At 40.5% G+C, this 26,896-nt stretch overlaps 1 protein-coding gene across 1 annotated transcript in view; it reads left to right on the top strand.

Moving 5' to 3' along the window:
- Positions 1–26,896, top strand: part of LOC115416230 (ATP-binding cassette sub-family G member 2-like) — a 55,898-nt gene that overhangs the window by 7,350 nt on the left and 21,652 nt on the right. Inside the window, exons 3-8 of the mRNA XM_030129976.1 lie at positions 4,758–4,817; positions 16,459–16,573; positions 19,716–19,868; positions 20,376–20,533; positions 24,513–24,615; positions 24,767–24,815. Coding sequence (XP_029985836.1) covers positions 4,758–4,817; positions 16,459–16,573; positions 19,716–19,868; positions 20,376–20,533; positions 24,513–24,615; positions 24,767–24,815 — 638 coding nt within the window. The remainder of the gene's footprint in view (positions 1–4,757; positions 4,818–16,458; positions 16,574–19,715; positions 19,869–20,375; positions 20,534–24,512; positions 24,616–24,766; positions 24,816–26,896) is intronic.

Below are 26,896 nucleotides of genomic sequence, written 5' to 3'. Positions count from 1 at the left end.
GAAGTGTATTACTAAATATGTAATGACATATATTTACATATATAAGTAAATATATTGTCATATTTGTTTCAATATATGGAAAGCGGCAATTCCTTATGTATTTTTCAATATATTGAAGTATAAAAATATATATTATATATTATTCTGTATATTTTGAATATAAATATATATTATACAGTAATATATTTTTCAGTCAGTAATATATTGACAGTCAATATATAGAGAAATATATTTTCTTTGCATAAGGGAACCTGCAGTTGGAGGCAGTGCTTTGAGTGTGGATGACTAAAGAATGAATCTCAGACGATAAAAGACCAGTGAGGGCTTTAAAAACACATACGTCCAATAGCACACCTGTTGGACCGAGGGCCGTTGGACTGTAGAAGCAGGTCCAGTGGATGGAGAGCTGCAGCTGATGCATGGGTGTAGAACATGTCTCCACAATCTGACAGAACAGTTTCTTCCACTCTAAACAGTGATTAAAAGTGTCTGCGTTTCTACATTTGACTGACAGAAACGATGACTCCAGTGTGAGTGTGTTCATGAACAGATGCTTTCCTCAGCTCAGTGAGGGTCACATTCCTCACAGTTTATCTGTGACTTTCCAAAGGACAAAGATCAACATTTGATTTGGTTTATATGTGGGTTCAAAGTGTGGAGGCAGATGAACTCAGCAAAGGAAAATGCAGCAAAACACGGAAAAGTATTGGACAAAAAACACACAATAGCACTGAGTTTGTTTTATTTCAGCCAGTTTTAACCCTTTCATGCATAAATTATGAGAACCTCAGTCAAGAGTTTGTCCTGTGGGGTTTTATTCCTCTTTAGGCATGAAAAAAAAAAAAAAAACAATGCAACGGACATTTTTTTATGAACCTATTTTTCCTGGAACTACAAAAATGTCCACTCAGCAGGACACCATGCATTTAATTTTTGAAGCAAAGAAACATGTATTTAAAACCCGTCATCAGAAAGTGATCTACTGTGTGAAAACTATGAAATAAAACTTTTCATTCTGCTAATCTGATGTTTTCTTCATTTTAACATACTCTAATACTAGTCATTACTCACTTCATGGAGATAATATGCAAAAAAAAAAAAACCTTTTTGATTAAGAAAACTGTTAATTATAGTCTAATAACAATTAATAATTGATTTAAACCATGTCAGTGCAGATCAGGTTCATCAAAAACAGCAAAGTTACAGTCATGGTCTGAATGTCACTGTATTATTATGGGATGGTGCATTAGTGTCCACTGTGTTGGCTGATATGGAACTAAAACAACCAAACCCATGAATATACAAGAGGACAGCTGGAGAAGAACTGTCCACTGGACTGACCACTGGACTGACCACTGGAGTGACCACTGTGCATGACAGGGTTAAACTTATGGATTTTACTTCTTTGTTAGTGCACATCTCAGCAGCTCCAAACTGAATATTTTTGTGCACATATTTAGGATGAGGTGATGTCACCAGCGCAGAGGTCAGTTTTAGCTGGACACTGTCTTTGTGGTTAAAATAGTGGTTTTATTTCAGCCTGAAACCCAACCACACACACCTGCACCAGCCCATCATTTCCAGGTTGTCCATAAACAGTAGAGTCATGTTTTGTGAACACCACTTATACAGACTGTTGAGAGGAGTTTGTCAGTCCAGTCAGTCTGTAAAAAAAAAAAACTGAAAGATGAATGACTTTCACATATTTGCTTCACGTGGGGACAGAAAATCCTCTTTGACTTCCTCCAAAAGATCCCATGTGTAAGCACTAAGGTTCACATGGGTTTGGGCGACACAGACGGACGACGGTTCAATGTGGAGGGAGATGAGAATGCAGAAGAGGGAGGAATATTAAGGAAGAAAAGTTGAAATGTTAAAAGAGTGGGGGATGCAAATGTCACAAGTCAAAACTCAAAAACCAGTGCCTTCCAATAATGCATGGCTTCCATTTGGATTTCTGTGCATCGACTGTAAATAAGGACACAGTGATCTGAACACATCATAAAACATCATAAAACACATCATATGAAGATAGTTGAATAAAGGCAGAACATCATAAAACCCACAGAACAACACAGTGATGATCGACTGACAGTCACAGGTTTGGTTTTCCTTCATCCACGGTTTCAGTTTGAATTTGAAGGGTTAGGTTTAGGATTAGGGTTATGACTGGGTTAGGTTTAGGGTTAGGGTTAGGCTTAGGGTTAGGGTTAGGCTTAGGCTTAGGGTTAGGATTAGGGTAAGGGTTAGGGTTAGGCTTAGGGTTAGGGTTAGGTTTAGGCTTAGGGTTAGGGTTAGGGTTAGGCTTAGGGTTAGGGTTAGGCTTAGGCTTAGGGTTAGGGTTAGGGTTATGAGTGGGAGTCTGTTCTGTTCAGTTGAACTGTTCTAATATTCAGTTCCACTGACTGACAGTGTGGTTTGTCCAACAGTAGTGCACCTGCGTGGCCCCTCCCAGTCTGCTGGAGCTGTGGCCCTGGTGGCCCCTCCCACTGTCAGACTGGGATTGGATAAAATCTGTCAAAGGAGGAGGGGCCAGTCCATGCAAGACTTAAAGGCATAAATTCTTAAAATTCACAAAATTATTAAAATTAAAACATTTATATTTATCTAAAACAATGCAGTGGTGGAAATTCAATGGTTTTTTGGCAAATATATTAATGGCTTTTTAAAAAAGTGATTCTATGGGTTTGAGCGTTGTGACCAGGAAGTTCAACAGTACCTATAAACACCCAGGGTGACTTTTGTAATTTGTACTTTTGCAATTCCCAAATAGTTTTTTTTCCTCAATATTTAACTTTTCTAACGTGATTTATCACCATTTACTCTAATATTATGCTCTGCGTTTTGCATTTTCAATTGAAAATCAGGTTTTGTCCTGTATTTCATTCACTAATCATGCAGATGTTCATTGAAGCTTAAGTTAAAGTTGAGGGTTATTATATTGGAACAAAAAGTGACTTTTTCAGTCAAATCTATCATGATCTGAACACAAACCCAGTGTGTCCATCCACTGTCATTGATCCAACTCTACGGGTTTGACTGGTGAATCAGTGTTGGAGAAGATGACAGTGTTTCCATGGTAACTATGGAGCCGCTGAACGTCCAAATATGGTCATATCTGATGACCATGAAAAGATGAACAACTGTATTTTACACCAAGTATTTCTATGTATTGATAGGATTAGTGCATGAACAGATATGAAAGCGTTTAGATCAGCAGATGGTTTAGGTTACAGGAGGATGTTTGGGTCTGTAAGGGTTGAACAAAAACATTCACACATTGGATGGAGGTTCTGTCCTGGGTAACAGTCTGAGCACGGATGTCCACACTTCCCTCTCCTCAGACTCCTCCTCCAGCTCTTCTGGGTGGACCCCAGGTGTTCCCAGTCCAGTCCACAGACATAGTCTGTCCAGTGGGTCCTAGGTCTTCCCTCAGGTCTTCTCCTGGTGGGACATGCCCAGAACACCTGCCCAGGGAGGAGTCCAGGAGGATCTGAACCAGATGTGTGATCCACCTCAGCTGGTCCATCTGAAACAGATGTGTGATCCACCTCAGCTGGTCCATCTGAAACAGATGTGTGATCCACCTCAGCTGGTCCATCTGAAACAGATGTGTGATCCACCTCAGCTGGTCCATCTGAAACAGATGTGTGATCCACCTCAGCTGGTCCATCTGAAACAGATGTGTGATCCACCTCAGTTGGTCCATCTGAAACAGATGTGTGATCCACCTCAGCTGGTCCATCTGAAACAGATGTGTGATCCACCACTGTATCGGATTGTGCCTGGTGTTGACTGTAAACTGTATCAGATTGTGCCTGGTGTTGAGTGTAAACTGTATCAGATTGTGCCTGGCGTTGACTGTAAACTGTATCAGATTGTGCCTGGCGTTGACTGTAAACTGTATCAGATTGTGCCTGGCGTTGACTGTAAACTGTATCAGATTGTGCCTGGCGTTGACTGTAAACTGTATCAGATTGTGCCTGGTGTTGACTGTAAACTGTATCAGATTGTGCCTGGTGTTGGCTCTAAACTGTATCGGATTTTGCCTGGTGTCGACTGTAAACTGTATCAGATTGTGCCTGGTGTTGGCTCTAAACTGTATCAGATTGTGCCTGGCGTTGACTGTAAACTGTATCGGATTGTGCCTGGCGTTGACTGTAAACACTGAGCCAGGCCCATGTCCAGATTTGGCCTGTAGGATGGAAGTGTGAAGAAGCAGATTTATCTACTATTATTTTGTCATAATTATTATTTTCTTTCACTTGTATTTGTAAATTATTTGTGATATGAGTATTTAACTACTTTTATTACAGTTCATGTCGTTGTGAATTCTGGTGGTAATATCAAGGCTGATGATGTGACAATAATACTGTTGTTCTTATCTCTGTTCAGTCGTGGACAGAGAATAGAAGTCCTGAAGGAGCAGAGGATGAGAAGACTGAGCCTGTGGAACGACTGTTCAAAGATTTAACAGAACTGCAATCCTCATCAAAAAATGTTAAATAAAAACGTAAAAAAACAAACCTGTAAAACTTTCAAACCAAACTGCATCCTCATGGTTCCCAGTTCTAAAATGAACACCAGTGTCATGTTTATGAAAGTTGCTGACTAACAAACTAAACAGAAGTTCTGCAGAAGGAGAGTTTGAGTCTGACTGTGCATGAAAGTATGAGCTGGATTCAAACACAGACAGAAATGAAAGTGTTGAATCAGCACAAAAAAGTGTTCACTGTGTTTGTGTTTGTGTGTCACAGCGGCATCATGAAGCCAGGACTGAACGGCATCATGGGAGCGACAGGAAGCGGCAAGTCATCGTGAGTCTAAAGAACAGCACTGAACCAGACTAAACTGGACTGGACTAAACTGAACTGGACTAAACTGAACCAGACTAAAGAACAGCACCGAACCAGACTAAACTGAACTGGACTAAACTGAACCAGACTACACTGAACCAGACTAAAGAACAGCACTGAACCAGACTAAACTGAACTGGACTAAACTGAACTGGACTAAACTGAACCAGACTACACTGAACTGGACTAAACTGAACCAGACTAAAGAACAGCACTGAACCAGACTAAAGAACAGCACTGAACCAGACTAAACTGAACTGGACTAAACTGAACTGGACTAAACTGAACCAGACTACACTGAACCAGACTAAAGAACAGCACTGAACCAGACTAAACTGAACTGGACTAAACTGAACCAGACTACACTGAACCAGACTAAAGAACAGCACTGAACCAGACTAAACTGAACTGGACTAAACTGAACCAGACTACACTGAACCAGACTAAAGAAAACCACTGAACCAGACTAAACTGAACTGGACTAAACTGAACCAGACTACACTGAACCAGACTAAAGAACACCACTGAACCAGACTAAAGAACAGCACTGAACCAGACTAAACTGAACTGGACTAAACTGAACCAGACTACACTGAACCAGACTAAAGAACAGCACTGAACCAGACTAAACTGAACTGGACTAAACTGAACCAGACTACACTGAACCAGACTAAAGAACACCACTGAACTGGACTAAACTGAACTGGACTAAACTGAACCAGACTACACTGAACCAGACTAAAGAACAGCACTGAACCAGACTAAACTGAACTGGACTAAACTGAACTGGACTACACTGAACCAGACACAAGAACAGCACTGAACCAGACTAAACTGAACTGGACTAAACTGAACTGGACTAAACTGAACCAGACTACACTGAACCAGACTAAACTGAACTGGACTAAACTGAACTGGACTAAACTGAACCAGACTACACTGAACCAGACTAAACTGAACTGGACTAAACTGAACTGGACTAAACTGAACCAGACTAAAGAACAGCACTGAACCAGACTAAACTGAACTGGACTAAACTGAACTGGACTAAACTGAACCAGACTAAAGAACAGCACTGAACCAGACTAAACTGAACTGGACTAAACTGAACTGGACTAAACTGAACCAGACTAAAGAACAGCACTGAACCAGACTAAACTGAACTGGACTAAACTGAACTGGACTAAACTGAACCAGACTACACTGAACCAGACTAAAGAACAGCACTGAACCAGACTAAACTGAACTGGACTAAACTGAACTGGACTAAACTGAACCAGACTACACTGAACTGGACTAAACTGAACCAGACTAAAGAACAGCACTGAACCAGACTAAACTGAACTGGACTAAACTGAACTGGACTAAACTGAACCAGACTACACTGAACCAGACTAAAGAACAGCACTGAACCAGACTAAACTGAACTGGACTAAACTGAACCAGACTACACTGAACCAGACTAAAGAACACCACTGAACCAGACTAAACTGAACTGGACTAAACTGAACCAGACTACACTGAACCAGACTAAAGAACACCACTGAACCAGACTAAAGAACAGCACTGAACCAGACTAAACTGAACTGGACTAAACTGAACCAGACTAAACTGAACTGGACTAAACTGAACTGGACTAAACTGAACTGGACTAAACTGAACCAGACTAAAGAACAGCACTGAACCAGACTAAAGAACAGCACTGAACCAGACTAAACTGAACTGGACTAAACTGAACCAGACTACACTGAACCAGATTAAAGAACAGCACTGAACCAGACTAAACTGAACTGGACTAAAGAACAGCACTGAACCAGACTAAACTGAACTGGACTAAACTGAACTGGATTAAATTGAACCAGACTACACTGAACTGGACTAAACTGAACCAGACTAAAGAACAGCACTGAACCAGACTAAAGAACAGCGCTGAACCAGACTAAACTGAACTGGACTAAACTGAACTGGACTAAACTGAACCAGACTACACTGAACCAGACTAAAGAACAGCACTGAACCAGACTAAACTGAACTGGACTAAACTGAACCAGACTACACTGAACCAGACTAAAGAACAGCACTGAACAAGACTAAAGAACAGCACTGAACCAGACTAAACTGAACTGGACTAAACTGAACCAGACTACACTGAACCAGACTAAAGAACAGCACTGAACCAGACTAAACTGAACTGGACTAAACTGAACCAGACTACACTGAACCAGACTAAAGAACAGCACTGAACCAGACTAAACTGAACTGGACTAAAGAACAGCACTGAACCAGACTAAACTGAACTGGACTAAACTGAACTGGACTAAACTGAACCAGACTACACTGAACTGGACTAAACTGAACCAGACTAAAGAACAGCACTGAACCAGACTAAAGAACAGCACTGAACCAGACTAAACTGAACTGGACTAAACTGAACCAGACTACACTGAACCAGACTAAAGAACAGCACTGAACCAGACTAAACTGAACTGGACTAAACTGAACCAGACTACACTGAACCAGACTAAAGAACAGCACTGAACAAGATTAAACTGAACTGGACTAAAGTTAACCAGATTACACTTAACCAGACTAAAGAACACCACTGAACCAGACTAAAGAACAGCACTGAACCAGACTAAACTGAACTGGACTAAACTGAACTAGACTACACTGAACCAGACTAAAGAACAGCACTGAACCAGACTAAACTGAACTGGACTAAACTGAACCAGACTACACTGAACCAGACTAAAGAACAGCACTGAACCAGACTAAACTGAACTGGACTAAACTGAACCAGACTACACTGAACCAGACTTAAGAACAGCACTGAACCAGACTAAACTGAACTGGACTAAACTGAACCAGACTACACTGAACCAGACTAAAGAACAGCACTGAACCAGACTAAAGAACAGCACTGAACCAGACTAAACTGAACTGGACTAAACTGAACCAGACTACACTGAACCAGACTAAAGAACAGCACTGAACCAGACTAAACTGAACTGGACTAAAGAACAGCACTGAACCAGACTAAACAGAACTGGACTAAACTGAACCAGACTACACTGAACTGGACTAAACTGAACCAGACTAAAGAACAGCACTGAACCAGACTAAAGAACAGCACTGAACCAGACTAAACTGAACTGGACTAAACTGAACTGGACTAAACTGAACCAGACTACACTGAACCAGACTAAAGAACAGCACTGAACCAGACTAAACTGAACTGGACTAAACTGAACCAGACTACACTGAACCAGACTAAAGAACAGCACTGAACCAGACTAAACTGAACTGGACTAAACTGAACCAGACTACACTGAACCAGACTAAAGAACAGCACTGAACCAGACTAAAGAACAGCACTGAACCAGACTAAACTGAACTGGACTAAACTGAACCAGACTACACTGAACCAGACTAAAGAACAGCACTGAACCAGACTAAACTGAACTGGACTAAACTGAACCAGACTAAAGAACAGCACTGAACCAGACTAAACGGAACTGGACTAAACTGAACCAGACTACACTGAACCAGACTAAAGAACAGCACTGAACCAGACTAAACTGAACTGGACTAAACTGAACCAGACTACACTGAACCAGACTAAAGAACAGCACTGAACCAGACTAAAGAACAGAACTGAACCAGACTAAAGAACAGCACTGAACCAGACTAAAGAAAAGCACTGAACCAGACTAAAGAACAGAACTGAACCAGACTAAAGAACAGCATTAAACCAGACTAAAGAACGGCACTGAACCAGACTAAAGAACAGCACTGAACCAGACTAAAGAACAGCATTAAACCAGACTAAAGAACGGCACTGAACCAGACTAAAGAACAGTACTGAACCAGACTAAAGAACAGCACCAAACTAGACTAAAGAACAGCACTGAACCAGACTAAAGAACAGCACTAAACCAGACTAAAGAACAGCACTAAACCAGACTAAAGAACAGCACTGAACCAGACTAAAGAACAGTACTGAACCAGACTAAAGAACAGCACTAAACCAGACTAAAGAAAAGCACTGAACCAGACTAAAGAACAGCACTAAACCAGACTAAAGAACAGCACTAAACCAGACTAAAGAAAAGCACTGAACCAGACTAAAGAACAGCATTAAACCAGACTAAAGAACGGCACTGAACCAGACTAAAGAACAGTACTGAACCAGACTAAAGAACAGCACCAAACTAGACTAAAGAACAGCACTGAACCAGACTAAAGAACAGCACCAAACCAGACTAAAGAACAGCACTAAACCAGACTAAAGAACAGCACTAAACCAGACTAAAGAACAGCACTGAACCAGACTAAACAACAGTACTGAACCAGACTAAACAACAGCACTGAACCAGACTAAAGAAAAGCACTGTACCAGACTAAAGAATAGCATTAAAGCAGACTAAAGAACAGCACTAACCCAGACTAAACAACAGCACTGAACCAGACTAAAGAAAAGCACTGTACCAGACTAAAGAATAGCATTAAACCAGACTAAAGAACACCATTAAACCAGACTAAAGAACAGCACTAACCCAGACTAAAGAACAGCACTGAACCAGACTAAAGAACAGCACTAAACCAGACTAAAGTGAATTGGACTAAACTGAACCTGACTAAACTGAACTGGACTAAAGTGAACCAGACTAAAGAACAGCACTGAACCAGACTAAAGAACAGCACTGAACCAGACTAAACTGAACTGGACTAAACTGAACCAGACTACACTGAACCAGACTAAAGAACAGCACTGAACCAGACTAAACTGAACTGGACTAAACTGAACCAGACTACACTGAACCAGACTAAGAACACCACTGACTAAAGAACACCACTGAACCAGACTAAAGAACACCACTGAACCAGACTAAAGAACAGAACTGAACCAGACTAAAGAACAGAACTGAACCAGACTAAAGAACAGAACTGAGCCAGACTAAAGAACGGCACCGAACCAGACTAAAGAACAGCACCGAACCGGACTAAAGAACAGCACCAAACTAGACTAAAGAACAGCACCAAACTAGACTAAAGAACAGAACTGAACCAGACTAAAGAACAGAACTGAACCAGACTAAAGAACGGCACCGAACCAGACTAAAGAACAGCACCGAACCGGACTAAAGAACAGCACCAAACTAGACTAAAGAACAGCACCAAACTAGACTAAAGAACAGCACTGAACCAGACTAAAGAACAGCACTGAACCAGACTAAAGAACAGCACTAAACCAGACTAAAGAACAGCACTAAACCAGACTAAAGAACAGCACTGAACCAGACTAAAGAACAGTACTGAACCAGACTAAACAACAGCACTGAACCAGACTAAAGAACAGTACTGAACCAGACTAAAGAACAGTACTGAACCAGACTAAAGAACAGCACTAAACTAGGCTAAAGAACAGAACTGAACCAGACTAAAGAACGGCACTGAACCAGACTAAAGAACAGCACCGAACCAAACTAAAGAACAGCACCAAACTAGACTAAAGAACAGCACCAAACTAGACTAAAGAACAGCACTGAACCAGACTAAAGAACAGCACTGAACCAGACTAAAGAACAGCACTAAACCAGACTAAAGAACAGCACTAAACCAGACTAAAGAACAGCACTGAACCAGACTAAAGAACAGTACTGAACCAGACTAAACAACAGCACTGAACCAGACTAAAGAACAGTACTGAACCAGACTAAAGAACAGCACTAAACCAGACTAAAGAACAGCACTAAACCAGACTAAAGAACAGCACTGAACCAGACTAAACAAAAGCACTGAACCAGACTAAAGAACAGTACTGAACCAGACTAAAGAACAGCACTAAACCAGACTAAAGAACAGCATTAAACCAGACTAAAGAACGGCACTGAACCAGACTAAAGAACAGTACTGAACCAGACTAAAGAACAGCACCAAACTAGACTAAAGAACAGCACTGAACCAGACTAAAGAACAGCACCAAACAAGACTAAAGAACAGCACTGAACCAGACTAAAGAACAGCACTGAACCAGACTAAACAAAAGCACTGAACCAGACTAAAGAACAGTACTGAACCAGACTAAAGAACAGCACTAAACCAGACTAAAGAACAGTACTGAACCAGACTAAAGAACAGCACTAAACCAGACTAAAGAACAGCATTAAACCAGACTAAAGAACGGCACTGAACCAGACTAAAGAACAGTACTGAACCAGACTAAAGAACAGCACCAAACTAGACTAAAGAACAGCACTGAACCAGACTAAAGAACAGCACTAAACCAGATTAAAGAACAGCACTAAACCAGACTAAAGAACAGCACTAAACCAGACTAAAGAACAGTACTGAACCAGACTAAACAACAGCACTGAACCAGACTAAAGAAAAGCACTGAACCAGACTAAAGAACAGCATTAAACCAGACTAAAGAACAGCACTAACCCAGACTAAACAACAGCACTGAACCAGACTAAAGAAAAGCACTGAACCAGACTAAAGAAAAGCACTGAACCAGACTAAAGAACAGCATTAAACCAGACTAAAGAACAGCACTAACCCAGACTAAACAACAGCACTGAACCAGACTAAAGAAAAGCACTGTACCAGACTAAAGAATAGCATTAAACCAGACTAAAGAACACCATTAAACCAGACTAAAGAACAGCACTAACCCAGACTAAAGAACAGCACTGAACCAGACTAAAGAACAGCACTAAACCAGACTAAAGTGAATTGGACTAAACTGAACCTGACTAAACTGAACTGGACTAAAGTGAACCAGACTAAAGAACAGCACTGAACCAGACTAAAGAACAGCATTAAACCAGACTAAAGAACAGCACTAACCCAGACTAAACAACAGCACTGAACCAGACTAAAGAAAAGCACTGAACCAGACTAAAGAAAAGCACTGAACCAGACTAAAGAACAGCATTAAACCAGACTAAAGAACAGCACTAACCCAGACTAAACAACAGCACTGAACCAGACTAAAGAAAAGCACTGTACCAGACTAAAGAATAGCATTAAACCAGACTAAAGAACACCATTAAACCAGACTAAAGAACAGCACTAACCCAGACTAAAGAACAGCACTGAACCAGACTAAAGAACAGCACTAAACCAGACTAAAGTGAATTGGACTAAACTGAACCTGACTAAACTGAACTGGACTAAAGTGAACCAGACTAAAGAACAGCACTGAACCAGACTAAAGAACAGCACTGAACCAGACTAAACTGAACTGGACTAAACTGAATCAGACTAAACTGAACCAGACTAAACTGAACTGAACTAAACTGAACCAGACTAAACTGAACTGGACTAAAGTGAACCAGACTAAACTGAACTGGACTAAAGTGAACCAGACAGTTCTAGAGTTTGCTTTAAACTGGGATCAAGTTCTAGAGTTTGGTTTAAACTGGGATCAAGTTCTAGAGTTTGGTTTAAACTGGGATCAAGTTCTAGAGTTTGTTTTAAACTGGGATCAAGTTTTAGAGTTTGGTTTAAACTGGGATCAAGTTTTAGAGTTTGCTTTAAACTGGGATCAAGTTTTAGAGTTTGGTTTAAACTGGGATCAAGTTTTAGAGTTTGCTTTAAACTGGGATAAAGTTCTAGAGTTTGCTTTAAACTGGGATCAAGTTTTAGAGTTTGTTTAAAACTGGGATCAAGTTTTAGAGTTTGCTTTAAACTGGGATCAAGTTCTAGAGTTTGCTTTAAACTGGGATCAAGTTTTAGAGTTTGGTTTAAACTGGGATCAAGTTCTAGAGTTTGCTTTAAACTGGGATCAAGTTCTAGAGTTTGCTTTAAACTGGGATCAAGTTTTAGAGTTTGTTTAAAACTGGGATCAAGTTTTAGAGTTTGGTTTAAACTGGGATCAAGTTTTAGAGTTTGCTTTAAACTGGGATCAAGTTTTAGAGTTTGGTTTAAACTGGGATCAAGTTTTAGAGTTTGCTTTAAACTGGGATAAAGTTCTAGAGTTTGCTTTAAACTGGGATCAAGTTTTAGAGTTTGTTTTAAACTGGGATCAAGTTCTAGAGTTTGGTTTAAACTGGGATCAAGTTCTAGAGTTTGGTTTAAACTGGGATCAAGTTTTAGAGTTTGGTTTAAACTGGGATCAAGTTGTAGAGTTTGCTTTAAACTGGGATCAAGTTCTAGAGTTTGCTTTAAACTGGGATCAAGTTTTAGAGTTTGCTTTAAACTGGGATCAAGTTTTAGAGTTTGCTTTAAACTGGGATCAAGTTTTAGAGTTTGGTTTAAACTGGGATCAAGTTTTAGAGTTTGGTTTAAACTGGGATCAAGTTTTAGAGTTTGGTTTAAACTGGGATCAAGTTTTAGAGTTTGCTTTAAACTGGGATCAAGTTTTAGAGTTTGGTTTAAACTGGGATCAAGTTTTAGAGTTTGGTTTAAACTGGGATCAAGTTCTAGAGTTTGGTTTAAACTGGGATCAAATTGTAGAGTTTTCTAGCTGCGCAGTCATGTGACAATTTGAAATTCCTCGAATATATTCCACATAAAATTAAAATGCACTATAAACACAAAACAGATGAAGGAACTGAGTATTTGCACAATTGAAAGAGTTTATGAGGGTGAAATCAGAGAGTTCAGACTGGTGGAACCTCCTGAGACCCAGGAAAGGACCAGTTTGGGGTTTTTTTTATGAAATAATTGCCAATATTGGAAACATAATGACGGACCACTTTGTTTTTTCAGATGCATTTTTTGTTTTTTTTATAGAATGTGTTTTGCTGTGGACAGTTTTTTGTTTTTTTGTATAAAGTTGTGACAGTCTTATCCATAGATGTGGACAGAAAACCCATAGGTGGGTCTGAGGAGGTTCAACCTAAAATCCAGTACAAGTATTCTGCAAAAGCAGGTCTGAAATATTCCATTTCATCAGGCACAGATCTGAGTTTGTGATGATTGACTGTGTCAAACTGAAAGTCAGTTGTATTGAATTTGGGTCAGTCTTCAGTCGACACTTGGCTTAAAGGTGACATGACAGAAATACCACAAGTATATTTGGGTCTTTATCTGACATCCACATCGGCCTTTTCACCGTGTCCTCCACTCCAAAGTCACCTCTCTCCTGTTTTTGTTACACCTGCCAGAGTTGTAGACTTAGCAATATTTAAAGGTCTGAAAAAAGTTCTGCTGTCAAATTTAGAAACAGTGGCATCAAATGACACAGTTCACCAACATGAGGGACAGTGGACATCTGTAAGAAAAAAGTCAAAGATGTGAACGGGAATGGAACTTTATTATGTTCTTATCACTATGGAAAAGGGATTCGACAGCAGCTAGAACAGTTCTGAATGCCAGATGTGCAGCAGGTCTATTAAGGCCTCATTCCATTTGCAAACTAGTTCAAAGATGGGAGAAGAGTGGATTTGATAACCTCTGTCACACATATACGCTGTGCATTCTCTGCATGAACTGATGTTATACACTGTAAAAAAAAAATCTGTAATTTAACAGAATGTTCACTGTTTATTTGACAGATTTTTCCTGTGTTTTTAAGATACAGGAAAATATCAATGAAATGACAAAAATAGACTGTGATTTTACATGTCAAATGGAAAATAACATGAAAAAAGTGTAGCTGTGAATAACCAAAAAATTTCAATTTTTTGAAAGGAATTTTTTCTTTTTCCACAGAAAAATACAGTTAAAATACATTGGCAAATGTGGTGTAATTTCACAAATATTTCTTTTGTATTCATGAGATTAAACTGTTAATTTAAAGTTTAATACTGTAAAAAAAATAAATAAATAAAACCAGATTAAATTACTGACAATTAACCGTAACAGAAGTATTAGTTCTGTCAGTTGAACCAGACTAAATAAATAGAATGAATGTGTTTTTGTGAATGTATAACATGTATAAGCACTGATAAACTGTCCAAATACAGTTTCTATCAGTGGATTGGACAGCTGAGTCTCATTGAAAATTATTTGTGTGTATATATAATAATAATAAACTTCATTGCAGACACAGGTCCATAAGCACACAACATACAGAATAAATAAAATAAAAATAAAAGAATAAAAAGGAGATTAAAAAAAAAAAAAAAATTAAACACATTATTAAATATACAAACTATTGCACCAATGCCGTCTCAGTTTAGAGGTAAAACGATAGCAGCTTTTCAGGGGGTTAACTAGAGCTTCTATAATGTGGTTCTCTGATTCATCCAGGCGACACATAAAACTAGACATCAACTGTCTTAGTAGTGCCTCACAAGTTGGCACTCCTGTGGTCACAAACAGTTGACTGGCACTATGCCACCGAGGGACATGAAGCAGCAACCTCAATGCATCATTATAGGCTACTTTGAACCTCTGCAGACTTATTTTCTTATAGTTTGACCACAGTTGAGCAGTGTATAGTGGTGTGATGTAGGTTCTGAACAGAGAACACTTCACTGAATCAGAGCACATAGAAAACTTCCTTATCAGCATGTTAGCTTGAGAATAAATCTTACAGCGCTGTTGATGGATGTCTTTGTCATCTGTCCAGTCATATATATATATATATATATATATATATATATATATATATATATACATATATACACATAGACATATGTATAGGGAATTGGATTGTTTTAATACATGTAAATATTCTTTATTAAACATTAAAAAGTCAAAAAAATATGAAAAATCTCATGTAAAGTTAGGGCAAAAAACTATTTAAATTATGAAAATTACTGTATTTTTATGAGATGGTTATTTTCTGTTATTTAACAGTATTATTTTGGCACCCCTGCTGCCAGAATAATACCTTTTGTTTTTTTACGTTTTTTTTTACAGTGTACGGACCAGGTTGGACATGCAGTCCACCTTATAGGAAGTATGGGTTCAAAGGGACACAAACTGTGTTAGATGTACAGACATGAACAGGTCAGACCTGGGACAGGATGTCAGTTTTTACACAAATTAGTTCATTCTAACAGTTAATGTCAGGACAGTTAACAAAAATATGTGTCCATATGTAGTAATATCACATGATGTGCTCCCTGTGGCTAGACATATTGTGTTGAAAATGTATGTAAAACCATTTTATAATTCTATTCATTCATTCATTCATTCATTCATGTTGTGAAGGGTGCTGGAGCCTGTCCCAGCTGCTTATGGGTGAAGGCAGGGTTCACTCTGGACATGTGACCAGTTCATCACAGGGCCGAACGTATAGAGACCAACAAGCGATCAGTGTTCCATTCAAACCCACGGTCAGTTTAGACTGAACCCAATGAAGCCCAAGGACTCAGAGAGAACCCACACAAACACAAAGACTACATGCAAAGTCCACACAGAACCCCCCCCCCCACCCCCACCCCCCACCCCGTCAGCCAGAATCCAACCCAGGACCCTCATGGTGTGGGTCGACTGTTGACCAGTTGTATTCAGTGTTGACAGAATGTGTTCATTAGACGACTGCACATCATGTTTGTGACATTTCTGTCATGTTCCCTCTGTCAGTGTTGTCCACGTCGCTGCACAAACACAGATTCTTTTGGACTGTTTAATTTGAACTGGATAAATGTGCCTTGAACTGGGGTCCAGTCCATGCCGTCCTGTCCTCTGACCCCTGTAGGTTTCTGGATGTGTTGGCAGCCAGGAAGGATCCTTCAGGTCTGACCGGAGAAGTCCTGATCGACGGAGCGCCTCAGCCTCCCAACTTCAAGTGTCTGTCTGGATACGTGGTGCAGGTCAGTTCAAAACAGCTGGGGCCCATACAACGCAAGAATTTAAAAACAAATACATGTTAGAGCTGGGACTGTAACACGATTATTTAGATTACAGGAAAAATAATGGGATTAAAATATTAACGCATTTAATCCCATTGTATTTATGCACTGTAGACACTCAGAACACAGGTTTGGAGCATACTGATCAAACTGATCAAACTGATCATACTGATCATACTGATCAAACTGATCATACTGATCAAACTGATCAAACTGATCAAACTGATCATACTGATCATACTGATCAAACTGATCATACTGATCAAACTGATCAACCAGATGCACTGAACGAGTGGAAGAGGCAACGTTAGGCCAAGAAAGAACACAAGATGACAAGGATGAGACCAAGTGGATGGGAGATTTATTTTAAAAATGGAATGAAGGAAGCCTAGATAAGAGCACTGTTGTGTTCAAACTATGACACAGTCTGGATCCCAGCAGTTACCCAAGCCTCCAGTAGCACCCAAATGAAAAACACATGCAGCTAGTGCCAATAGCAGAGCTAACAGTAGCACTAGTGCTGCTATTAGCACCAAGCTAACAGTGACACTAGTGCTGCTATTAGCGCCAAGCTAACAGTAACACTAGTGCTGCTATTAGCACCTGTCAGTCACCAACCAACAGTCAGATAATGGGTTTCAGAGCCAAGATGACAGAATCCACATCTGATCCATGAACACATTCACTGGTGACATGGATTACAGTGGACTGCAGACCACTGAAGAAGAGCAGGGCTTAGAAAAGATCCTAAACATTTAGTTATCTGCCCAGTATATATATATATATTATATATATATATATATATATATATATATATAAATGTATGTATGTATATATATATATATATATATATATATATATATATATGTATATATATATATATATGTATGTATGTATATATATATGTATATATATATATATATACATATATATGTATATATATATATATATATATATATATATATATATATGTTAGAGCTGGGCACGTTAACACGTTTATATCACGTTAACTCATTAATTTGATAACACTGACAAACATTTTATCGTGCGTTAATGCAATTTTATTGTAATCATTTTCAGTTGTGAAATTCAGCGACTACCCAAAGTCAGCAACAGTCACTATTCATATTTTACATTCATAACGGCAGCAAAGAAAATGCCCTTTTTTTTTTTGCCAGCTCAAAATGCTACGACTTATGATCCAACAGAGAGAAGGTGCCACTGGCATGTTCTGCTCAGGTCTGAGCGATGGTGAAGTGTCTGTTCATCTGCACTGTTATCACAGTCCGACCAGTCATGTGAGTGGGTGAACCCCTCAGGACAGGATCATAGAATAGAATAGAATAGAATAGAACAGAACAGAACAGAATAGAATAGAATAGAATAGAATAGAATAGAATAGAACAGAACAGAACAGAACAGAACAGAACAGAACAGAACAGAACAGAATAGAATAGAATAGAATAGAATAGAACAGAATAGAACAGAGTAGAACAGAATAGAATAGAACGAAACAGAACAGAATAGAATAGAATAGAACAGAACAGAACAGAATAGAACAGAATAGAATAGAGTAGAACAGAATAGAACGAAACAGAACAGAACAGAACAGAATAGAATAGAATAGAACAGAACAGAATAGAACAGAACAGAACAGAATAGAACAGAATAGAATAGAATAGAATAGAATAGAATAGAACAGAATAGAATAGAACGAAACAGAACAGAACAGAACAGAATAGAATAGAATAGAATAGAATAGAACAGAATAGAATAGAATAGAACAGAATAGAACAGAATAGAATAGAATAGAATAGAATAGAATAGAATAGAACGAAACAGAACAGAACAGAACAGAATAGAATAGAACGGAACGGAACGGAACAGAACAGAACAGAATAGAACAGAACAGAACAGAATAGCTTTTTCTGGTCATTTGACAGCACAGTACCATGTACAGTACATCAAACCAAATTCAGATCCATGTTAGGGACATGGAGTCCCTGTAAACCTGGTGGGACCACCACAGACCCCCTTGTACAAAAGTCTGTGCTCCTTAAATTCCACCAGCACGTCAAATGTGCAACAACACACAACAACACACACTAGACCACGTTTACACAAACATCAAGCATGCCTACAGAGCGACCCCACCCCACCCCCAGACCTCGGACAATGGGACCACCTCCCCCTGTTCCTCTTCCCAGCCTACACCCCCCTGCGGAGGCGAACAAAAGCAGCCCCCCCATCAAAGCCTGGACTGCACATGTTCTGGTCCGGTAGCAGGACTGCTTTTCCTGCACTGAGTGGAGCATTTCAGAGGATCCAGACCTGGACACATGAACAGTCTGTCCTCTTCTACCGTCAGTGCTGTGGAGGGGGGGGGGGGTGGAGGAGGAAAAACACATCCGGGTCTTTCCAAACAGGAAGTCCTGGAGGACAAGTGAAGTCCAGAGTCTGATCAGAGCTGGAAACTCCACCTTCAGGACGGGGGACAGAGCTGTGTACGAGACCACCAGAGCTGACCTGAGGAGGGCAATTAGACAGAAGAAGGACTGAACAAGAGGCAGGTGGGGGGGTACCTTCAGGACAACAACCGCAGACAGATGTGGAGGGGCATTCAGGCCCTAACCACCTACAGAGGCCCAGCCCCTCCCCCTACGTAGGCCCAGCCCCTCCCCCTACAGAGGCCCAGCCCCTCCCCCTCTTCCTCCAGCGACAGCAGTGATCTGGCAGAGGAGCTAAACCACTTCTTTCACAGTTTGAGACCACCGTCACACACACACACCTGCAGTCACCACCTCCCCCTGATTCCTTCGTCCATGACTACCTGGGATAGGCTCCGCCCCCATGACCCTAGGGAGGATAAAGCAGGTTCAGAACATGAATGAATGAATGAATGAATGAATGAATATCTCCAAATATACATATTATTCTGACCATGCATTTTTAATGGCGCTAAGTGTGCAAGACACACCTATCTATCTATCTATCTATCTATCTATCTATCTATCTATCTATCTGTCTTTCTGTCTTTCTGTCTTTCTTTCTGTTGTGTCTTGTTCTGCAGTAGTCATTTGTTCTCTTGTCTTTGTGTGTGCAGGATGATGTGGTGATGGGAACTCTGACGGTCAGGGAAAACTTCCGTTTCTCTGCAGCTCTGCGTCTGCCCTCCAGCATCTGTCAGGAGGAGAAAGAACAGAAAGTGAACAAACTGATCCAGGAGTTAGGACTGAGCCGAGTGGCGGACTCCAGGGTGAGAGAAAGAACAAAAGAAAGCACAAAAGAAGAAAATAAGCAAAACCTGACAGTCACTAAATCACCAAGGAAAGGAAAAAATGAAAGAGTTCTAAAAACACCCACTTAAATGTAGGAAGTAAGAGAGAAGGACAAATAGAACGGTGTCTTTTTCTACTATCTGTTCTTCGGACTAAAGGTGATGTCAGTGTGGGCCATTTAATTCTGCTACAGACTCCACAACGACAGAGAATTTTCTTTTTGCTTCCCAGTTTGAGTTCTCAGAGTTTGCTCTCAATGCATCGAGGCAGAACTTTCTACTTGTGTTTTGCTCTGGTATTCGAAGTGGACATAGTTAGTGTGCAAAAGCAGATGAGCCCACCCACCCCCATAAGCTTGGCACCTAAGTTTCTCCTGAAGTATGAAATGTTTTTGCTAGAACTAACTTTGCTCTTGTTTTTGCCACCCTGAGAAGACAAACACTGTTCTGGCTGAATAAGTGTGTAAAAGTGCACTGCTTGTGCAGGTGGGTACCCAGCTGATTCGTGGAATCTCTGGTGGAGAGAGGAAGAGGACGAACATCGGCATGGAGCTCATCATTGACCCTCCTGTTCTGTTCCTGGATGAACCCACCACCGGCCTGGATGCTAGCACTGCTAACTCTGTGTTACTGCTGCTCAAGAGGTGCACACAAACACACAAACACAAACACACAAACAAACTGTACACAAGGATCTGTGGACGTTTGTGACGACCCCACCTCTAAATGGACACAAATCAGACACACACACTGTACAGTATGTTATCATGTATGCTAGAGGTATGGCAATTCCAGTTCACTATATAAACATAGATATTACAGAAAATGGGGGGGGGGGGGGGTTCCTCACAATACTCTCTAGCAGCTAGCTACATTGTCTTCATTGGGATAATGAACTCCTTTCAGATAATGACTGTTCTGCTCAGTTCCCTGACCTCAGAGCGCTTGAAACTTGAATATGCAAATGTAATGTGCTTTGAACACAATCCAGCCCCACATTTGAATTAAAAGGCTTTTAGAACAGTTTAAGATCAGTAAAACCTGATGGGCTGGATTTTAGACTTTTTAACAGACAGGTCCCACAGAGTGAGGATGAATGGGCTTCTGTCAGACCCAGTGTTCTCCGCTGGTTCTCCTCCAGCCTGGGTCCTGTCTCCATTCTTCTACATTCTCTACACAAACCTGTGTCAGAGTGAATGTGAAAACAGGAGCATCATTAAGTATGCTGATGACTCAGTCCTTGTCAGCCTGCTCACAGAGGGGCAGACCAGTCCAGTCCTGTCACTGATGACTGGGTCCAGTGTGTGAGGAGTCCCACCTTCACCTGAACTGATCTGAAACAAAACATGTGATCATTGATTTTAGAAAACAACAGGACAGACATAGAGTCACTGTAATTAAAGGTCAGACTATAGAGCAAGTGCAATCAGACAAATACCTTTGGGACGATAATTGATGAAAAACTGACTTTTACTGAAAACTGCAGATGTGTGTGTAAACAGGACCATCAGCGCCTCCACTGCCTTAGAACACTGGAACACTTCCACATGGACCTAACATCTGAACTGTGTTTTATTGTTCTTTTATTGAGTCAGTTTTCTCTTTTTGTCTGGTGCTGTGGTTCGCTCAGACCTCAGTTTCAGAGAAACTCACTGAATCAAACAGTCAGATGGTCCAGTCGCCTGATTGGTCAGTCCCAGTCTGGTCCCTCCTCCCTGTCCACTAAACAGGTCCAGAGGATGGTTCTGATGGTTCCATCAGTTCTGAACAATGACTCCCATCCTTTACCAAGTGAAGTTCAGCTCCTTTCCTCTGGACGGAGGTTCTTAGTCCCAGGTTCAGGACACAGCGTTTATAAAAACAGCTGTTCCTGTCGCCATCACTGAGCTCAAGAAGAAACAGTGACGTTGCACTTTACTAACTTATTTAGTTATTTATTCCATTTTTTTTGCTCTATTTATTATTATGTGACTTCCAATTTTTTAATTTTTTTAATTTTTTAATTTTATGTTATCCTGGTTTTTATCCCAGATTGTTTCTATTTTATCTTTTCTGGTTTTTATTGTGTTTTATTGCATCTGGTTTTTATTTATTGGATCTTATTTATTTTATTATTTTACTTATCCATGCTATACAGATGAATGGTGGAACACTGAACACTTTTAGTCCTGTCTTTTTGTCCTGTCTGTAAGCGTGATCAAGTGCCTGTCTTGCATGTTCAATGTAAGTGTTGTTGTGATGCCAAGGCAATCACCTAGACTGCAAAACAAATCTACCTACAGGTATAAACAAAGTAACCTTGACCTTGACCTTAAATCTGATCCAAATTTTATAATATCCCTAAAATGGAGTTACATGGGGATCAGGGCTGGGACTTTAACGGGTTAATTTTAATTACAGGAAAAAGTGACTGACAAAAAAACCCTAACATTTAATCGCATTTCATTTTTATGTTCCAGCAAACACTGAACGTTTCCCAGAGCTTAGCTTCATACCGATCATACCGATGCACTGAACAAGTGGAAGAGGTGACGTTCGGCCAATATACAACACATGACAAGGCCAAGTGGACAGGAGATTTACCTTTTTTAAAAAATGGATGGAAGGAAGCCCAGATAAGAGCACTGTTGTGTTCAAACTATGACACAAAGACTTTGGATACCGCCACAATTATTCAAGCCTCCGGTACCACCTAAATGCCAATGACACTGCAGCTAGTACAAATACAGGAGCTAACTGTAGCACTAGTGCTGCTATTAGCACCAAGCTAACAGTAACACTGGTGCTGCTATTCGCACCAAGCTAACAGTAACACTGGTGCTGCTATTAGCACCAAGCTAACAGTAACACTGGTGCTGCTATTAGCACCAAGCTAACAGTAACACTGGTGCTGCTATTAGCACCAAGCTAACAGTAACACTAGTGCTGCTATTAGCACCTGTCAGTCACCAACCAACACTCAGATAATGGGTTTCAGAGCGAAGATGACAGAGTCCACATCTGATAAATGAACAAGTTTATTGTTGACATGGATTACAGGGGACTGTAGACCACTTTAGAAGATCAGGGATTAGAAAAGATGCTAAAGTTAGTGTGATCTGACCCCACTCATGAACTGCTATGCAGAGAGATGATTTCCCCCAAAATTCAGCAGCTCTATGACACTGAAAAGCAAGTAAAAGGGAAAGAGGGGCTCAGGTCAGTTAAGGGACCATTTGTGTTTTGTTTTTTTTTTTTTTGTTTTTTTTTGTCATCGTAGATGCTATGGCACTGAATGTTTTATGGCACTTTAACTGTTGGTCTGTTTATTTTGGCCAAGGATATTCATTTATCACTTTACTATTCTTCTGAAATGTACTTGAAAGTACAGTTTATTTACGAAACAAACATGTTTAGTAGATCATTTAAAGTAATAAACAGGATTTGGTAGTTTAAATGCATGTGTCTATTCATTGATTGAGTTTGTTAGGGATCCACTGATAAGGCTCAAGTGCAGGATAACAGACACAACCACCAAAATAATGTAAAAAGATTTTGATTGTACAATGATGATAATACAGGTACAAACTACAACTGAAAAGAGGACAAGTGGAAGTCCGGTAAAGGTCAACAACCAAATACCCAGAAACAAGAACACACAATACCAGAGCCCTCTAGGGAGCAGGAGGAATAACTACACGGACTAAAACAAATATCCACCATGAAAGACATGATCTATTTAGGACAAGCTGAACATAAGTAACAGGAAGTACAAAATTAATCATTAAATACAGCAGAACTAAATCAGACAACTGTGAAAAATAACAGTCTGGCTCAGAAGTGAACAAGGACTCAGCTTGACAAAACCAGAGGGGTATGAAAGGTGGTGGCAGGACAAGGGAGGTGGAGAAGTAGGCACGGCAGCTGAAAGCCAGAGGGGATCAACTTTGATGGTGAAGAGCTGAGGTTGCAGGAGTTCAAAGTTCAGACTTGGAGCAGCAGAATCCAGGAGAAAGTATGAGTAGGCAGGAGTCCAGAGTGAAAAGGAACGCACAAAGGATTAACCAAAGCCAAAACAAGGGGCTGTACAGTTTCTTAGTTCCATCCACCACAAACAAACCGTGTGTTTACATCCAGAGCCGGGAGGGAACTCGGGCATCTTTGGAATTTTGTTGCGACGTGCATTGTGGGAAACGGAGGCTCGCGCAGCCACCTGACAGCAGCAGCTGCAAAAGACACGACACGGGAACAGCAGGAGCTCCCTTCCCTCTATGCATATTCCTCCAGCTGTTTCTGCGTTTCAGACGTTTACGCGTTTGTTTCATCCATATAATACCATATGGTTGCACTGCTGCTGCCGCTGCAGGCGGCTGCGCGAACCTCCATTTTCCACAATGCACGTGGCGACAAAATTCCGAAGATGCCTGAGTTACCTGAATGTAAACACACAGTTTGTTTCTGGTGGATGGCACTTCAAAATTGTTCACCATAATGCAAGAGATTCAGGTGAGTAATGACAGAACGACGAACAGATTCATGAAACTGAGGATATGACTGAGGATGGACAGATCAGAGGAAAAATTGGTCACAAAAGTCTTCTGGACCTTTAATACATCTATCCAACCCTTGTGGTCTTTTCTCCAGGATGGCCAATCATGGCCGCACCATCATCCTGTCCATCCACCAGCCGCGATATTCCATCTACCGCCTGTTCGACAGCCTCACACTGCTGGTCAGCGGCAAACAGGTCAGTGCAGCACCATCACTTCATCAGTGTCATTACTTTCAATTAGTAACCTAAGTACTTTTTTTAAGTTTTTGAAGCCATTCTTTATTTCTTCAAAAAAAATATTCTGCATTAGTAAAATACACAGTTGTTTTCATAAAAACATCCACAGGTTTATCACGGTCCTGCAGAGAGAGCTCTGGAATATTTCTCAGACATCGGTAAGAACATGACCTCAATTTTAATATACACGGTGTGTCCGAAAAGTTCCAGGACTGGTGCAACAAAAGATACATTTCAAATCCAGACTACAAACTCCAAGTTTTCACCTTCAAAGTCTTCGCCCTAGAGCCGGGCTGTCCAACTCCTGTTCTTTCAGGTTCCACATTCAGCCCAATTTGATCTGCAGTGGGCCGGACCAGTCAAATAATAGCATGATAACCAATAAATAATGACAACTGCAAATGTTTTAGTCCAAAAAATAACATTAAATAATAATAATAATAATAATAATAATAATAATAATAATAATAATAATAATGGATTGGATTTGTATAGCGCTCTTCTAGACACCCAAAGTGCTTTACATTATTGACCCATTATTCACTCGCTCTCACATTCACACTCTGGGGTGTGGTAAACTACATTTGTAGCCACAGCTGCTCTGGGACAGGCTGACAGAAGCGTGGCTGCCAATGTGCGCATGAAACTATTTCTATCCAAAACAAAAAAAGTTGTGAATAACTGGAAAAAACTGAAATTTCTGAAGAAAAATAAGTACAATGTTATCAATATTCTGCCTCAACTTCTGATTTCTACATGTGCATCACAGATCAGATCTACAAAGGCACAAAATAAGCAGAATATTGTTAAAATTGCACTTATTTTTCTTTAGACATTCCAGGTCGTTCATATTTGTTCAGGTTATTGACATTTTATTGTTAAAGGATATCAGAATTTAATGTTCTTTGCAGTAAATCAAAGAGAAAAAAAAATGGTGTTGCCATTATTTAGAGGCATAATATCATTTTATTTTTCTCACATTAAACCAAGAAGAACATTTGGAGTCATTATTTCTAGGTTATGATGCTGTTATTTTTGAGTTTGATGCCCTTGACTGTTAATATCTTCAGGGTAATTTTTGCATCTTGCACTTTGTAAATTCATCTGGTGGGCCAGATTGGACTCTTTGGTGGGCCAGTTTTGGTCCCTGGGCCTCATGTTTGACACCTGTGTCCCAGAGTTTATAACTGTGATCTCAGCTCTCTACAGACACTGACCTTTTTTCCACATGCTTTTATAACTGCTGAACGATGACCAGAAGGATCGACGTACGCCAGTGTGTCAGAACGTCCTGGAGCGTCTTGAAACCAAAGCAGACTTTCTAGGGAGACTCATCACCGGTGATGAGTCTTGGATGTTCGAGTACGACCCGGACACCCTACGCCAGAGTCTGCAGTGGAAGAGTCCGACGTCACCGAGGCTGAAGAAAGCAGGACAGTCCAAGTCCAAAGTCAGAGTCGTGTTGATCGCATTCTTTGATGTGAGGGGTATCGTCCACTGCAAGTTCTTACCACAGGGACAGACGATCAACCAGCATGTCTACAAAGAGATCCTGCAGCGTTTGTTTCGTTCAGTGCACGAGAAGAGGTGAGAGTTGTGGCAGGAAAAATTGTGGCTGCTTCACCATGACAACGCACCTGGGGCCTCATGTACAAAGGTTGCATATGCACAAAAACCTGGCGTACGCCCTGTTCCACGTTCAGATGTACAAAGAGTGACATGAGCGTGGAAATGTACGCTCCTCCACTCCAACTCCACAGCTGGAGTTCACAGGTTTCTAGTGCTTTAGAACCACTGGAGACACAGAGGAGACACTGAGAAACTGAGAATAATGTGGCAAAGGTCATTCCTCCAATTGATGTGCACATCAGAGATACACAGAAGAACAGTGAACACACAGACACCACATCCTACTGTCAGAGCAGCACATCCACCACCAGAACCAGAACCAACCAGAACCAGACCAACCCTGGACCCATCAATGCCAATCCTGCCATCCGAACAGGATGTGATTTCAACAACATGAAGAGACAAGGACACAGAATTCACTGGTTGTTAAATGCATTTAATCTAATATTCATGTCTGTGGAACATTTATAAGTCGGTCCAGTCCATTGTCCTCACCATATCCTCTGGTGACTCGGGTGAGGACACCACCAAGAACGGGCATCAGCAGCTGTTGGACCAGAGAAATCCCACGGTCTGTGACGGGCTGAGACTGCAAATCACTGTCTTCTGT

This window comes from Sphaeramia orbicularis, unplaced genomic scaffold, assembly GCF_902148855.1.
Source record: "Sphaeramia orbicularis unplaced genomic scaffold, fSphaOr1.1, whole genome shotgun sequence".
NCBI classification, from domain to species: domain Eukaryota; kingdom Metazoa; phylum Chordata; class Actinopteri; order Kurtiformes; family Apogonidae; genus Sphaeramia; species Sphaeramia orbicularis.
This window is presented reverse-complemented; position numbering and strand designations above follow the sequence as displayed.